Raw genomic sequence first — 14,541 nt, 5'->3', positions numbered from 1 at the left:
CTGGGACGTGTCTGTTGTGTTCCATGCAGGATGTTGACAGGAGCTCAAAGGACTTCCCTGTGTGCATGGCACTAGCAGCTGTCAAACAGGCCACACAAAACAGAATGTTCCCACTTGGCTCACTTGTAAGTTTGATCTGATTCATATGATGCCAGCTTTCTTCCAGTGTACTAGAGCAAAATACTCTCTATTATTGCAATGTGATGTCAGCTGCAGTAAGTAAGAATTTTTATGACTTGTAGGCCCACTATTCTTGATTGTGAACTGTGAATGAACCCTTTTTCTGCGCTTTGTAGCTAGTGTTCATGGTAACATCTGGATACCAGTCAAAAGTCAATGGGTGCTGTCAGTCTTCAAGTCATCAACGAGGCCAATCTAATAATAAAGTTATATCAAATCAAATAAAAATCAAGCTTTATTTGTACAGCCAGTTCATACCAGGAGGCAGCACAATGTGCCTCACAGCAGATGAAAAAGGGGGGGGGGGGTAAAAACACTTGTAAAGAGACACATAAGTAAACAGATAAATGTTACAGTAAGTGATAAGCAAGATCAAAGAGGTATGTCTTAAGTGCATGTTTAAAGTTTTCCACTGTGTCAGCCATTCTAAGGAATTCTGGCAGAGTATTCCAAAGGCTAGGAGCATAGAAACTAAGCTGCTTCTCTTTGTCCTGGCTTTTGGAAGTTCAGTGCCAGAGGACCTCAGGGATCTACTGGGGGTGTATCTTGAGAGCATGTCTGCTATATAGGTGCATGATTATGGAGTGATTTATAGACTAGTAAGATAATCTTGAAATCTATTCTGAAACTAACAGGTAACCAGTGCTGTGATTTTAATAATGGTGTGATGTGTGTTCTCCGTCTTGTTTTAGTGAGGACTTGCGCTGCTGCATTCTGTTTTGTTTGTAGTTGATTAATGGCTTTTTTTGGTAGACCAGACAAGAGCGAGTTACAGTAGTCACCCTGAGAGAGAAACGGTTGCATCTTAGCAATGTGTCTTAAAGTGATAAAAAGATGTTTTAATTATATTTTTGATATGGGTTTCAAAATTGAGATCTGAGTCAAATATGACACCTAGCTTTCTGGCTTGGTGCTTGGTGTTAAGTGCTAGTATTTTTAAATGTACAGAAAGTTTCTCTCTTTAGTTATTTTCACCAATGAATAATACCTCTCTTTCATCTTAGTTGAGCTGGAGGAAGTCATGTGACATCCATGCATTTATATCAGAAATGCAATTCACTAAACATTCAAAAGAGCTGTAGTTGTTGGGTGTTACAGAAATATAGAGCTGGGTGTCATCTGTATAGCTATGATAGTCGATGTTGTGCCTCCTAATGACACTACCAAGGGGTAGCATTTATAGACTGAAGAGTAAAGGCCCTAAAATGGATCCTTGAGGGACCCCACAAGTCATACAAATGTTTTTTGTGCTGTGGTCTCTGAGGGCGATAAGAATTCCAGGCCAGTTTTATATGGACCAGCAAGGCCAACCCAATTTTCAAGTCTATCAATAAGGATATCATGATCGACAGTATCAAAGGCTGCGCTCAGATCCAGAAGGGCCAAGAGAGATGTTTTGTTGGAGTCAGCATTAATCCTGAGGTCATTTACAATATTGACTAATGCCGTTTCTGTGCTATGATTGGAACGGAAACCAGATTGGAAAGTGTCAAAGGCACAGTTAGCAGTTATTATTTAACTGTTTAAAGACAATTCTTTTCCAGGATTTTTTTTAGAAAGGGAAGGTTGGAGATGGTTTCTGGTTGAAAAGAGACTATCATTTATTTGGGTGCAGGATTTACAGTATAAGGCTGTCGATTGTTGAAAAAGAGCACCCTGGAATTGTTAGAATTTATGGATATCAAATTACAGAAATTATCCTTCCTAGCATTTCTTATTGCTTTATTAAAGACTGAAAGATGATCCCTAAAATGATCAAGGTGGACCTGTAGCTTGGTCTTTCTCCATCTACGCTCAGACCTTCTGCAAGATCTCTTAAGTTAAATTATTTCCTCATTTCTCCATGGAGCTTTTTGTTTGTAGCACCCTTGAAACAAAAAAGGTTTTAGCCAGTCAAGTGCTGTCCTTCATTTTGTTTTGAGAGTAGTTACTGGATCATTAACACATGACGGCCCCGCCTCCCCGCCACGGTTGTGATTGGGTTCAGTAATGTGTTGTGTAAAGTCCATGGATCTAGAGATTATAAAAATCCCTGGCCTTTGAGCAGTATGACCGAACAACATTTTAAACAACATTTTAAAAGTCTTTAATTCCAAATATATTTTCACATTTGTTTTATGATATGGTGTGCATATACTATATATATACATTGTGTGTGTGTGTGTGTGTGTGTGTGTGTGTGTGTGTGTGTGGGTGGGTTTTCTAGATTGATAAAATGAAGGTGAAGCCCAACACAAATGTTAGATGGAGAGAACTTGTTGGAATCTGTGAGAAAATGACTAAGGGTCGTCTAGCAGAGCTGAGCCCCAGTCTGTCTCAGATTGTGTTCCACACAGCTCTAGTGGTCCACCAGTCTGCAGCTCCTGAGGTCGAGCTCCTGAGGACCCTGTGCTTCAGTCCTGGAAAAGCCAAGGTTGCTTCTCTTGCCTCTAACCTATTGTCTGTTCTGAAATCATGGCACAAATGAATGAAAAACACAAAGACAATATTATTTAATGAATGTGTGAACCATTTGCATAATCAACTGTTAATTCATCAGCAATACATAAATAATGATTTGGTCTACCTTGTATGTTCATACTTAATAATACATGAATTGAAAAACACGATCGAGAAACATATTGATTAGTTTGAGTGCTCTCTCACCACTCTGGGTATTCTTTGTTTAGGACTTCTTTCTTCCGACAATGCCAACTTCAGCATATGAGATGAAGAATTGGGTTGCGACATCAGGGGAAAAGGTTTGGCGTGAGTACGGTATACATCTGTCTTTACAGTAGACTTTTTTTTACACCTTAGGTGAAGTAAAAAAACACCTTCTTCCATTAAGAATATTAACAGAGATGTTCCCCAACAGAGTGCCAGTGTGGTGAGGCTGTCTTAATTGGGGATGTAAGTTTCCAACAAAATCACATCAGTTCCTACTCCCTTTTTTCCATGCATGTTTTATACCATAATGTTAATCTCTGGTCATCATTGTTTATAGTGTGGGCTACCCGTGGTAACAGGAAAATGCTTACACTGTGGCCGAGATGTTGGTGGTGTGAAGTACACAGCAGTGGAGGGTTTTCAAAACATCGAGTGAGTGTTTTTATTAGTGATGTCAGTTAAACGTGTTATAAACGGCGTAAACGTAAACCTATTTTAACCCTGTCAATTTTTTTATCACGAGATTAAGGTTTTTTTATTAATTTATTTGATTTATTTTAGATTAATGTTCTCAAACTGTGTAGTAGGCTAACGTTACGGTTTGAGTGAATTTTGAGCGACGTGATACTGGATGATAAATAGCTTTAAATGGAAATTTTACTTTTAAAAGTTGTGTTGTGCAAAAGAAGCTAGCTTCACTCTGTTGTCTGAAAATGTCAACAGGCAGCTGGCTGAAGGCAAAGAAGTAGTAGGCTTACCTTTTATTGGTAACCTAACTGTTACAGTTCATTGTTTCTGAAATAAGAGGCCTGACTGCTATGTTCACAGCGAACTTGAAAAAAAGGAAATATTAAGCCATGGTTTAACTGCACTACAGGCTGAGTCCTTGTTTACCTGAAATGTGCCCTTTATAATTGTATAATGTACCGCCCTGTTTGAAAATGTTATTTTTCAATAAAATAAAACATTTGCAAAAAATAAGTCAATCCACTTTTCCATGTTGATAAGAGCATTAAAATAAAATAAAAATTATGGAAAAAAAAATAATCGGGATTAATTTTGAGTTAACTGCGACATAAATGCGATTAATCGCGATTAAATATTTAAGCGTTTGACAGCTCTAGTTTTTATAGCCAGTGTTCCTGTCACTACAGTAAAATACATTCATGATCAGTTTTACTATGTTTTGGTGTGTAAACATTTTCATTTCAATTTTGTATTTAAGTAGTTCAGTTCTGTTCATGATAATAACCTTGTTACAAACTTACAAAACCTTTTAAAAATAAGTGAGAATACTTTACCAATATAATTGTTTGTGACCCCCTAGGAATGCAGAGGGAAGTGGGAAAGGCCATAACCTCAGTGACCCTGGGAGTCGGAGAGGTCAGGAGGGAGAGCGCAATCTTTTTGGGGCTCCCCTTCTTCTGGTCCGAGCTCTCATTCACTCATCTTTGATCTGGGGCACAATGGACCATTTAGAGGTATTTTTAGTTATTAGGGATGGAGAGTTTCAGTTACTATTACAGTACAAAAAAGATCATTTGGACATCCAATACACGCAACATCCAATACTTGTGAACTACACCCTAGCCCACTGGCGGCATCAAAGTCAGTGTAGTGTTATGAAATATACTTGACATTCTACTTGACCTTTAGACAGCGTACCGTCAAAAAGATTGGGATTGAGACTTTACACTGCAGTTTCATTTGTGTCAGTAGAGCCTCCCCCTCACTCTCTCTCCCTCTCTCTCTCCTTCTATCTCTCTTTAGGAAATTCAAAGCATCATCCAGTTTCCATCCACCAATGTAATGACGTACCTGTGTAACCACCTCCAGAAAGACATTGACTTGCTTGCCAGTGCTTTAGGAAAAAGAACTCAAGATGCTGAGATTGCTTTCCACCTATTCCTGAAACACATCATGGAGATCAAATCAGGTACAATCACATTTCAGTTTGTTTTGATGTTTGTATTCATGGGTGCATTGACCCTTGTGATTTGTGACCAATGCTGACTTATAATTCAGAAGAAACATATGAATTCAAACTTCATCAAAATGTTTAATCAGGGATGCAAACAGGCTAGGGGTTAAAAGGTGACAACATTGACAGTACAAGGAAAACCCGGTTCATGTGCCGAATTACAGCAAACTATACATGATAACAATTGAAAACGTGCTGTTCATGTTGTTACTGTGAATGAGAAGGGCTGCTTCAGCATGTCTATCAATGTTGCAGATACAGACACCAGAATCCCCACCACAGAAACCGAAGAGAAGAGATTGGACTGGGAAACATCCATTCATCAAAAGATTCAGACACTGTTTATGGTAAGAAGGAACAATGTCCTATGATAAGAGCAGGCCCTTATACATCCCCATTGCTGAGGCACTTGTCTATGAAACTGTTCTTCTGTCTTTTTGAAGGACTTTGAGGCCTGTTTCTCCAGTGTGCACAGTACCATTCTCAGAAATGGAGGCATGAAGACACTAGCCCAGCTAGTCTACAGCCAAGTGCCTGATCTGAAGGACCTGCCAACAACAGGCGTGTTTAACCTCCCCCTGATGTGGAAGTTCAAGCAGAGGATGACCATTCAGCTGCTCAGCTGCCTGATTGAGCAGAGAGTTGAGAGGAGAAACCTGTCTGTGCTCACAGAGCTCCTGAAAAATGTATGTTTTAGTTACAGGAACATTTAATTAGTTTGTTGTAAAAATACAAAAACATAGTATTTGCAGTTATACCACCTTTTAAGTGCTAAAAGTAATTTAATTGAAAGGAAAGACTAGATTATCTTTTGATTACACAAATCTCCAGTGTTGAATCCCAATGGTTTGTCATGATGTCAGCGATGCCATGTCTTTTAACAGTCTGTCCACATACGGCACATCAAACATCTTCCTCAAGTGCTGAACCTGCAGCACAAAATGATGCATCACTTTCGAAATGTGGATCTGCAGTGCTACGAGGATGTGAAAATTGGGACCTTCATTAAAGAGAATATTAGAGGTGAGAGACATGCCATTATATTGATTAGGACACGTCACTGCCAGAGACAACAACAGATACACCTTCAGATGCACCTCTGAAGGATTTCACATGCATCAGGTTAATTCAGGACCCCAAATAGTCTGTGAGAGCCTCAGCCACAACCACTGGCTCGCTTTTTTAGCAGCCTTAGACAGCTCCTTTAAAGGTCCCTTGACTGAAAAGTCCTCGTAAACCAAAATTCACCAGAAACATGGTTGATTTAGCTACAAATGATTTAACTCCTATCTCCACTTGTCTTGTGTGTTCTTGCCTCATTCCGATCCCTCGCTTCCACTACCAGTTCTGCATACTTAAATGTTTTAATCTAAGGATGCAATACCGTGTCTCATCTTTCTGTTATATTTATGTTGCGTTCTTAATTTCTGTTTAATACAGAACATAAAACAGATATACCGTATGACTGTGAGACTAACAGGAAATGAATAGCCTACTGAGCATCTGACCAGGCTTTCAATGTCAGGCCTTCTACATCACAAAGTCATTGAATATATAATATATGAGAATGGCGATTCTTGCATGACACTGTCATGATTATGAGTGTAGTTGTATTTTATATTAATATTTTATATAAATACAACTTTATGTGGTTGGTGCTACTATAATTCAAGCAGCATTACTGAAGTCGGACAGACTTGCTGTGAAATGTCAACTTCAGCGTCATGTTTTGACTTTTACTTCTAGCAAGCAGAGCTGATGCTGACTGTGACACAGTTCCACTACAACACTCTACAGCAAGAGTTAATAGGGCAAAATCTAATAACCTTAGTTCCTTAAATATAGTTTGAACAGTTGTTGCAAACAATGCTTTTATGCACTAAATGCTAAAATGTAATTTTCGACTTCCTGTGATAGTTAACCTTGTATTGACTAACAACATTTAATCATTGAACATGTTTAACCTGCCATTTTTTTTGCATAGAAATGGTTTTGATGTGGTTTAGGGTAGAATTACATGTTGGTTTTCATCAATATCTTGCAGATGATGAAGTCCATGTTTTCAACGCAAATGTTGAAACTCTGAAAACCATCTGGGCCCATTTGACTGCAATCCAATGTAAGCTATCGCCATGTCTCATCTAAAAAGTCAGGTGTTTGAGAAAAAAAATGGCTGGTGGACAAAAATGGCTGGTTAAGTAAGAGCTGTGAATGAATTGAGGAGTGAACTATATAGCTCAACCAAAAGAGCCAATAGGATCATTCACCATTGCTTTTAAAGGGCTCATTATTGTTGTTGTTTACGCATTAGTAAATATGACTGATGGGAATCTGCTGTATGTGTGAACTAAGGCTCTTCTTGCCTCTCAGCAACTTTTGCTCACTATCTAGAGGCCATAAACCATAGTATTCAATACCTTAACATAGGACTCAATCCAGCACAACCATGGTATAGTATTGCATTTTTTCCAGACGTCAAGATTCCTATACAGTTGAAGGACAAGAGAGAGGAAGACTTTAGAATACTGGACCTCTTGCCTAGGAAAGGTTCAGTCATGTACACCCTGACAGATTACCTTGTCAGAATGCAGAATGACTGTATAAACTGCGCCAACCCCGGAGAGAACAGGTAATAGTTTAAAGGCTTATTCTCTTCTTTACCTGTGTACACTAGAATATTATCTGAGTCGGTTCAGATTGGTGTGCTGATCAGACTGGTACTTCATCAACAGAAAAGCTTACTCCTGTTTTGAACACTTTTGAGTTATGTGCTGAATGTCCTTTGCTGTTTGATTTTATACTAGACGGGTCAGTACCAGTGAAATCAAACCTTCCCATGTCATTGACTGCACCCCTGAGCAAGACTTCTTGACTATTGCGATGTCCAACATTGACCATGTGCTGTGTGAGGATGGGACAGAAAGCACCAACTACAACTTTAAGAGCCTGGAGAGGCAGATAGTCGACCGGTTCTTCACAGAGAAACCTGTCATCAACGTCACAGTGAGTCTTCCTGAGCAGTTCACAGCACGTTACCACTATTGGTTCTGTTTTTTGGACCAAGAACTATCCTGTCTTATTTTTCAGACAATTCCCTTGTTTGAGGACAACACCACAACAACCCTTCGGGCTTTCTTCAGCACAGTGAAGGAACAGCTGGTATGGACAACTGTTCCCCTCGAACACATTCCCTTTGGAAAAAGTTTTTAAATGTCATCAATTTAACTTTTCGTATTTGCCCGATCTTACCCTTGTTCTCAGGAGCCTTTGAACAACAATGACCGGAACTGCATCTTGAATGACTTCAGGTTCCTGAATGAGATCTCGGCTGCCCTCTCTACACTGAGAATTGCCATTGGGTTTATGCAGCTGAAATTCCCTCGTGCAGAGGAGTACCTTGTGCACTACCTGAATAAGGATCTCAGGCTCGAGGATAGAACACATACCCTGAGCCTACCGGTAAACTTCTCCACCTATTGAGTGCCTCAGGTTTCAATAAACAACAGATACGCTCACTGTTGGAGAAAGCAGCCATAGACTTACATGCTAAACTCAAAACCTTCCAAGAGTTATTTTTTTCTCATTTATTTATTTATTTATTTATTTATGTAGTATTAGTAGTAATAGTATTAGTAGAAGCTAGTGATGTTACAAATGAACCCGAGGCTTCGGAGCTTGTGTCGCGAAAATGAAGCACTACCTCACCGGAGCGCGTATCGAGGCTTGTATCGTTTTGCCGAGATGACGTCACCGACGACGTCTGAAGCCTCATTTGAATCAAGTGCCTCACCAAGTGGTTCGTTCGTTCACTTTTCGCGGGACGCTTCGACTATACGACGGCCCAAAACTCATCTTGTATTCGTGGTAGTTATTGTCAGTGGTTGGAGAATAAGCGATAGTTGGAGATTTAGATTGTTTGGTGTTGTTGGTAGTATAGAATATTTGAGATAGAGTTATAGAGCCAGTTAGAAAGAGAAAGAACTTGATCCAGTTTCACAAAGCACTTTCTCCCCCTTTTCAGTGCCCTGCACTGACCAGTTGTCCAGAAGCACTAATTGGTTTTACAAAAGTACTGACCAGTATTCCAAAAGCACTTTCACTCTGTTCCAACGGCATAGAGAGTAAAGATAATTTACAGGCTTTTTTTTTAATGTAAAACACCGTTTAAAATTCGCTTTGGTCAGGACTCGAAACTAAACAGTCCCTCGTACTAGCCGACGTCGCTGACCGTTGTGCCACCATGTAATCCTTAATATACAGATCGAACTATTATTAGAACAAAGCATACAAAAATAAAGCCTTTATTGTACTTGTATTCGCCTACTATGAAATTTGAATTAATGGAGAAACGTTTTCTTCCACCATACGTTTGTGTGCATGTTATTTTAGCAGGCCTTGCGCACCACAACAAATTTAACAAATTCACTGTCCCGAGAAAATCTTTCTTACACCGTATTTTTATTGACCTGCAGGTGTCACTAGAGAGCGAACGACGCTTCGAGTAGTGAACCTTTTTTCAACACGTCTGGCTGGAAAGCTTCGAGGGTTCATGAAGCTTCATTTCGCCATCACTAGTAGAAGCAGTGGCGTAACGTAGTAACGACAGGCCCAGGTGCAAGATATTATGATGGGCCCCCCTAGTGAACGCAAAAAAAAAGAGAGAAAAGAAACGCTAATTAAAGGTGTTTGTTATCGATATAAATAGTGTTTAATTAATCAACCTTACATATTTCAGACGCGATGAGTCTTGTTTGACTCTCAGCAGGAACATTTCTTACCCTAAACATTGTTAGAATGTAATAATAATGGCGACCACTATTTACCTTGTAGCCTAGTAATCCTGCCCTACCATAATGTATGTAGGCTATAACTTGTCTTGAAATGTATATCTATCAGGGTTACCTGTTGCATGGTTGCTGACACACCACTGAGGGCAGGAGCAGTGAAGCAGCGATGCTAAACCCATCTGAACTGCTGCACTGCTGACCCTGTGGGCTGGACACTAATTGACTGGCTAGTTAAAAAGCCAAAATTAGATAATTTAGGCAGCTTTGTCGCTCTCTCCTCCTGTTCTTTTTTCTCTTGCCCTTTTCTACTTCCACTCTTGTGCTTAAAAGGCATTGTTACGAGTAAAGTTGTGCTGTGCTCAACAAACTAGGACTGGTTTTCAGACCTTATAATTGGTTTAACTGTAGTGTATTGTATTGTCACATGATCAAATAGAGACTTGACATTGGACAACAACATACAAATTCCCCCGCAATCATCATTGCTATTCACAAAAATACCAAAGAAAATAAGAACTTATTCATTTCATTGAATAGTTTTTTGATAGTTTCTATAGTGTTTGTAGGATAAGCATATGATTTTGTTATGAATTGCTACTTTTCCCCCCAAAATAATAACCACCATGACTGAGATAAGTTTGCCTTTTCAAGTGAATACATAGCATTAGACACCCTCTGTTCACATATCAGTGCAAATCTGAATATAAGCAAAGCCGCGAAAGATTGACGTCACAATGAGGATTGGGCGATGCCTGTCGATGCAATCGAGAGGAAAGGGCTTGTCGAGCGACGCGTATGTCACTGAGCCCGGCTGCGGGCCCTGACACCTGACGGGCCCAGATGCAACCACACCTGCTGCACCCTCTATATGTAGCCTGTGGAAGTAGTTGCTTGAAGGCAATCTGTGTTTTGACGTTTCTCTTCCCTTTCTTGCTCTCATACTTTGGGTACGTCATCATTAGAGGCTGGGAAGGGGCAGTGATTGAGACGGGCATTTATACAGACACCTGGGGTCCTTAGCCAGGTAATTCGTCCATGCTGCTAGTTCTATGTTTGTGCGAGGTAGCGTTGTGGGTGCTGTGGCTCATTTGAAGGTACGTCTGTATACGCTTCTCCTGTAGCCTCTCTTTCTATCTGTGCCAACCTATTAATTGGGTTTCTGTTTAGTTAGTTTGGGAGCCGACGTGGCCGTGACTCGTGGTCCAAAGGGACGTTTTTGATCAGCAGTGTCACACGGCACTAGTAGTGCACAGGTATGTGGAATCAGGCTGATGGTTTTGTTTACACATTAACACTATTGGGTACTTGCGGCGCCGTATGTTTTAACCAAAGGGATATGTGCAATATATCAAATGTTTGTTTATTTATTATATCATAACGGGATATGTGCAATCTATCATGTGTTTATTTATTAAAAGCATCACGAAGTATGTGCAAATGTCTTATGGAAGGTTGACATTTTACTGTTGTTTGTTTGTTTTGTTTTTGGACCAACGCAGCTTCACAGTGTGCTAGCTGCTGTTCTTTTGAGAGTGTTTATTGGTATGTGTGTGAGTGCTACTCCGAGTGACTTGACTTTGATTTTCCCTCTAGCCTGGGGACTGTTGTATGTCGTGGTAAACGTGTTGTGAGTCCCAGGTTAGAGGGGTTTCCTTCTTTTATGTTGTCCAGTGTTTTCCCCATAGTCAGGCCCTGTAGTTGTCAAGCCTTTACACACTGTAGGGAAGCCGGTCTCCGTAGTCTTCTTCACTGAATGAGTAGTGTTGCATTGCTGTGTAATCCTTAACTTAGCTGAGTGGTTCACCAAGACTTGAAGTTTGCAGTGTGTTGCCCTAAGGGTTGTGTGCACTTTATTCACGTGTGGTATCGAGACCGTAGCTTCCATTCCCTATTTAGCTTGACCTTTTATGAAGTTATTGACCAGCCTGTACAACCTCCTTCAATATATAAAATAAAGAACATACTTTTGTACTTTCCTAAACGTACCTGTGTCTGTACACTTATTGGGGCAGAGTTCCCCTTGCTCTGACACTTATCATATCAGTTAGCTCAAGGGGTGGCGTAGTCAGCTGTACTAGGGGGCGCTACATTTAGTTACGCCCTTGAGGAGTTGTAGTATTATCTTCCTATAATGACTACATACTGTATATATAGTTTTACCAGCTAGCTGGTTTGAGTGCTCACGATCCTGAGGGCCTTAGACCTGACTGGGAACTCAACAGAATGTGTGCTGCATGGAATTTTTCACTCTATTGTATATACGTATCACTCCTTTCCTAATTTTAATGTGTGACATGTTTCTTAAGGTTTGTATCTGACTAGAGAGTTTTTGCATGGGGTTTACAGGTGCTGAGAACCAGCAGGGTGAAGCACATCCAGTCTCTCTGGGAGGTGCTTTCTCTGAGGCAGTCCTCCCTGCTCATTGAGATGAACCAGGTACTGCCAGACAGAGACCCCTCAGCTGTCCTTTTCAATACTGGTCTAAGAATCTGGTCTTGCCAGGGCAAGTGGTTATTCTGATATTGTGCAGGATGCTTGAATAAACACTTACAGGCTTTCCACGTAAAACATAAGTAAATGTCCGTGCTGACATGCAAAAAGATGAAACTGTAAAATGCCAAATGAATCAATTGATCGATAAACAACCCATTTTGAACTCAGTGATGTTGAGTGTTTTTGTCTTTTTCCAGAATGCGTTCTTCATGATCGAGAGAAGTTTTCACGAGTCATTTTCCGAGGAACAGAAGAAGGAAATCTCCCCCAAACTGGCCAACCTCACCAAACTGGACCTCTTAGTTACAGAGCTGCACTACGTCATCATGAACATTCATCTGAGGGACGTCTCGCACGACTGGAGGTCTGTGTTATTTGATCTGTGTATTCATCAGCACACGTGCATTATTCTCTGTAGTTTCGCTACAATGCACTTTCCTTTTTCAATTTCAGTGTCCAAGAGACGTGTGATGCCTTTGTGGAATTTGGTGAGATTGACGAGAGAGTATTGGAGATTGTGGAGTCTCTGCCGCCGCTGGAGATGAAGAATGGCATTGCTCTTTGGAAAATGGCTGTTCAGATGAAGAGGAGCTTGGCAGGATGATACCTGCACAGACAAGCCTCATTATATAACTACTTCACTTTTCGTTTAATTTAACCTTTTAAATCATGAACATATATTACAGCTATCCTTAAATACTGAATGCTATAAAAGATAGACTCTTCTGAGAGTTTAACTTGTTTGTTTTTCTGACTTTGATTATTAAAAAATATGTAGATTTGAAAGACAACCCTGTTAGAAAGACATTTTTATTTGAGTGTTTGTTAGTGAACAATTGCGTGGGTTTTCAAATTGTTTTCTTTCCAATCTCAATGCTACTTTACACCATGCAGTATGTGTGATTTTACATGATAATTATATACATTTGATGTAAAGACCAGATGTGTGTTCAAGGTTAAGCAAACCTGGATGCAATAGATTGATGCATTGAAGTAGATACTATGGTCTTACATATTGTGCTCAGCGTTCTGTGAAGTTTGTTTTCTATTCTGGATTAAACCTTTTGTTCGTTTCCTCACTTTTAAATGGAATATAATCACTTGAAGCCCAGGTATCTGACACCAAAGAGAATAACCTTTGCGTGGATAGAATAATTTTCATGAATTAGGATAGTGGCTTTGATTTGATTGGGTGAATCAGTATTGATCTGCTATACTGCCATGACTAATAAACTGATTCAAGTATTTGTATCCTTCATCCATTCTCCACAAGCATTAACCTACACAACCATAAAGCATCTAGCCTAGTTGGTCATGTACCACTGGAATAATCAAGTCATTTCAAAAACCATTCAGTTATTGACGGGGCATGAATGTAAGGCCACAGTAAAATACCGAAAAAAAGCAATAATCAGTAAAACCCTTTAATGTGACACATGAATACCACACTATTGAGTGTACATACTACAGAACAAATAAATACTACTCTATCGAGAGAGCGTACTAAAGTGCCATCTCACTCCAAACATGAATAGCACACTATTGAGTGTGCATACTACAGAACAAATAAATAGCACACTATTGAGTGTGCATACTACAGAACAAATAAATAGCACACTATTGAGTGTGCATACTACAGAACAAATAAATAGCACACTATTGAGTGTGCATACTACAGAACAAATAAATAGCACACTATTGAGTGTGCATACTACAGTGCCATCTCACTCCACATATAAATACCTCACTATTGAGTGTGCATACTACAGTGCCATCTCACTCCAAACATGAATACCACACTATTGAGTGTGCATTCTACAGTGTCATCTCACTCCACACATAAATACCACACTAGTGACTTTTTTTTCCAATAACTTCCAAGAAGTTAGCATGTACATAATAACTCAATAAGGATGATAATTGAATAGTTATGCTGTGACTGGTTAGCCTGGATACCAGCCCGAACCCTGCCCACAACATTTTTGGTCAGGGAGATTCGGTCTGGCTTTGTGCAGTTGGGGAGAGAGTATCAGAAGTCTGGATTCTGTCGTACCAATCAAATTGTCAGGGCGGGCTTTATACGATGATGGATAGATGACCAACCAACGCTTGAGTTGATTAGATAGATAGATGACATCGTTCCAAGATGACGGCATCTCGGGAGCTTAGTGGGACATATTTTATGTGATTTAAGCTATCTACACGACTTTTTTATGTCTACATTGACTCGGTTAGTTGTGTATGTGCAACACGAATGTTGCAGAGGATTGTAGGTCTTAACTGAACCGCTCTAGACCATTATTGATTATTGAGGCATTTTTTTTCCTGGTTCGTTGAAACACGCCCCATAATCACAGCCCAATGGGTCAGTATCAGACTCATATTCTGACTAGAATTATGAGTATGACATCGTCAGGCTAGTGAATGGTTTATCTGGATATGTAAATAGTT

At 39.9% G+C, this 14,541-nt stretch overlaps 1 protein-coding gene across 1 annotated transcript in view; it reads left to right on the top strand.

Annotated features, from left to right (window-relative positions):
• The window catches only part of LOC308369963 (E3 ubiquitin-protein ligase rnf213-alpha-like), a gene marked incomplete at both ends in the record, with an annotated part of 53,494 nt that extends 40,800 nt beyond the window's left edge, over nucleotides 1–12,694 (top strand). Inside the window, 14 exons of the mRNA XM_080844524.1 lie at nucleotides 30–125; nucleotides 297–308; nucleotides 2,465–2,593; nucleotides 3,167–3,261; nucleotides 4,157–4,310; nucleotides 4,600–4,765; nucleotides 5,066–5,157; nucleotides 5,254–5,468; nucleotides 7,615–7,813; nucleotides 7,898–7,969; nucleotides 8,072–8,269; nucleotides 11,944–12,033; nucleotides 12,288–12,454; nucleotides 12,544–12,694. Coding sequence (XP_080700650.1) covers nucleotides 30–125; nucleotides 297–308; nucleotides 2,465–2,593; nucleotides 3,167–3,261; nucleotides 4,157–4,310; nucleotides 4,600–4,765; nucleotides 5,066–5,157; nucleotides 5,254–5,468; nucleotides 7,615–7,813; nucleotides 7,898–7,969; nucleotides 8,072–8,269; nucleotides 11,944–12,033; nucleotides 12,288–12,454; nucleotides 12,544–12,694 — 1,836 coding nt within the window. The remainder of the gene's footprint in view (nucleotides 1–29; nucleotides 126–296; nucleotides 309–2,464; nucleotides 2,594–3,166; nucleotides 3,262–4,156; nucleotides 4,311–4,599; nucleotides 4,766–5,065; nucleotides 5,158–5,253; nucleotides 5,469–7,614; nucleotides 7,814–7,897; nucleotides 7,970–8,071; nucleotides 8,270–11,943; nucleotides 12,034–12,287; nucleotides 12,455–12,543) is intronic.
• Between the last annotated feature and the right edge of the window lie 1,847 nt (nucleotides 12,695–14,541).

This window comes from Sprattus sprattus, assembly GCF_963457725.1.
Source record: "Sprattus sprattus genome assembly, chromosome: 9".
NCBI classification, from domain to species: domain Eukaryota; kingdom Metazoa; phylum Chordata; class Actinopteri; order Clupeiformes; family Clupeidae; genus Sprattus; species Sprattus sprattus.
The sequence above is the reverse complement of the archived record's forward strand: the minus strand, read 5'-3'. Positions and strand labels throughout refer to the sequence as shown.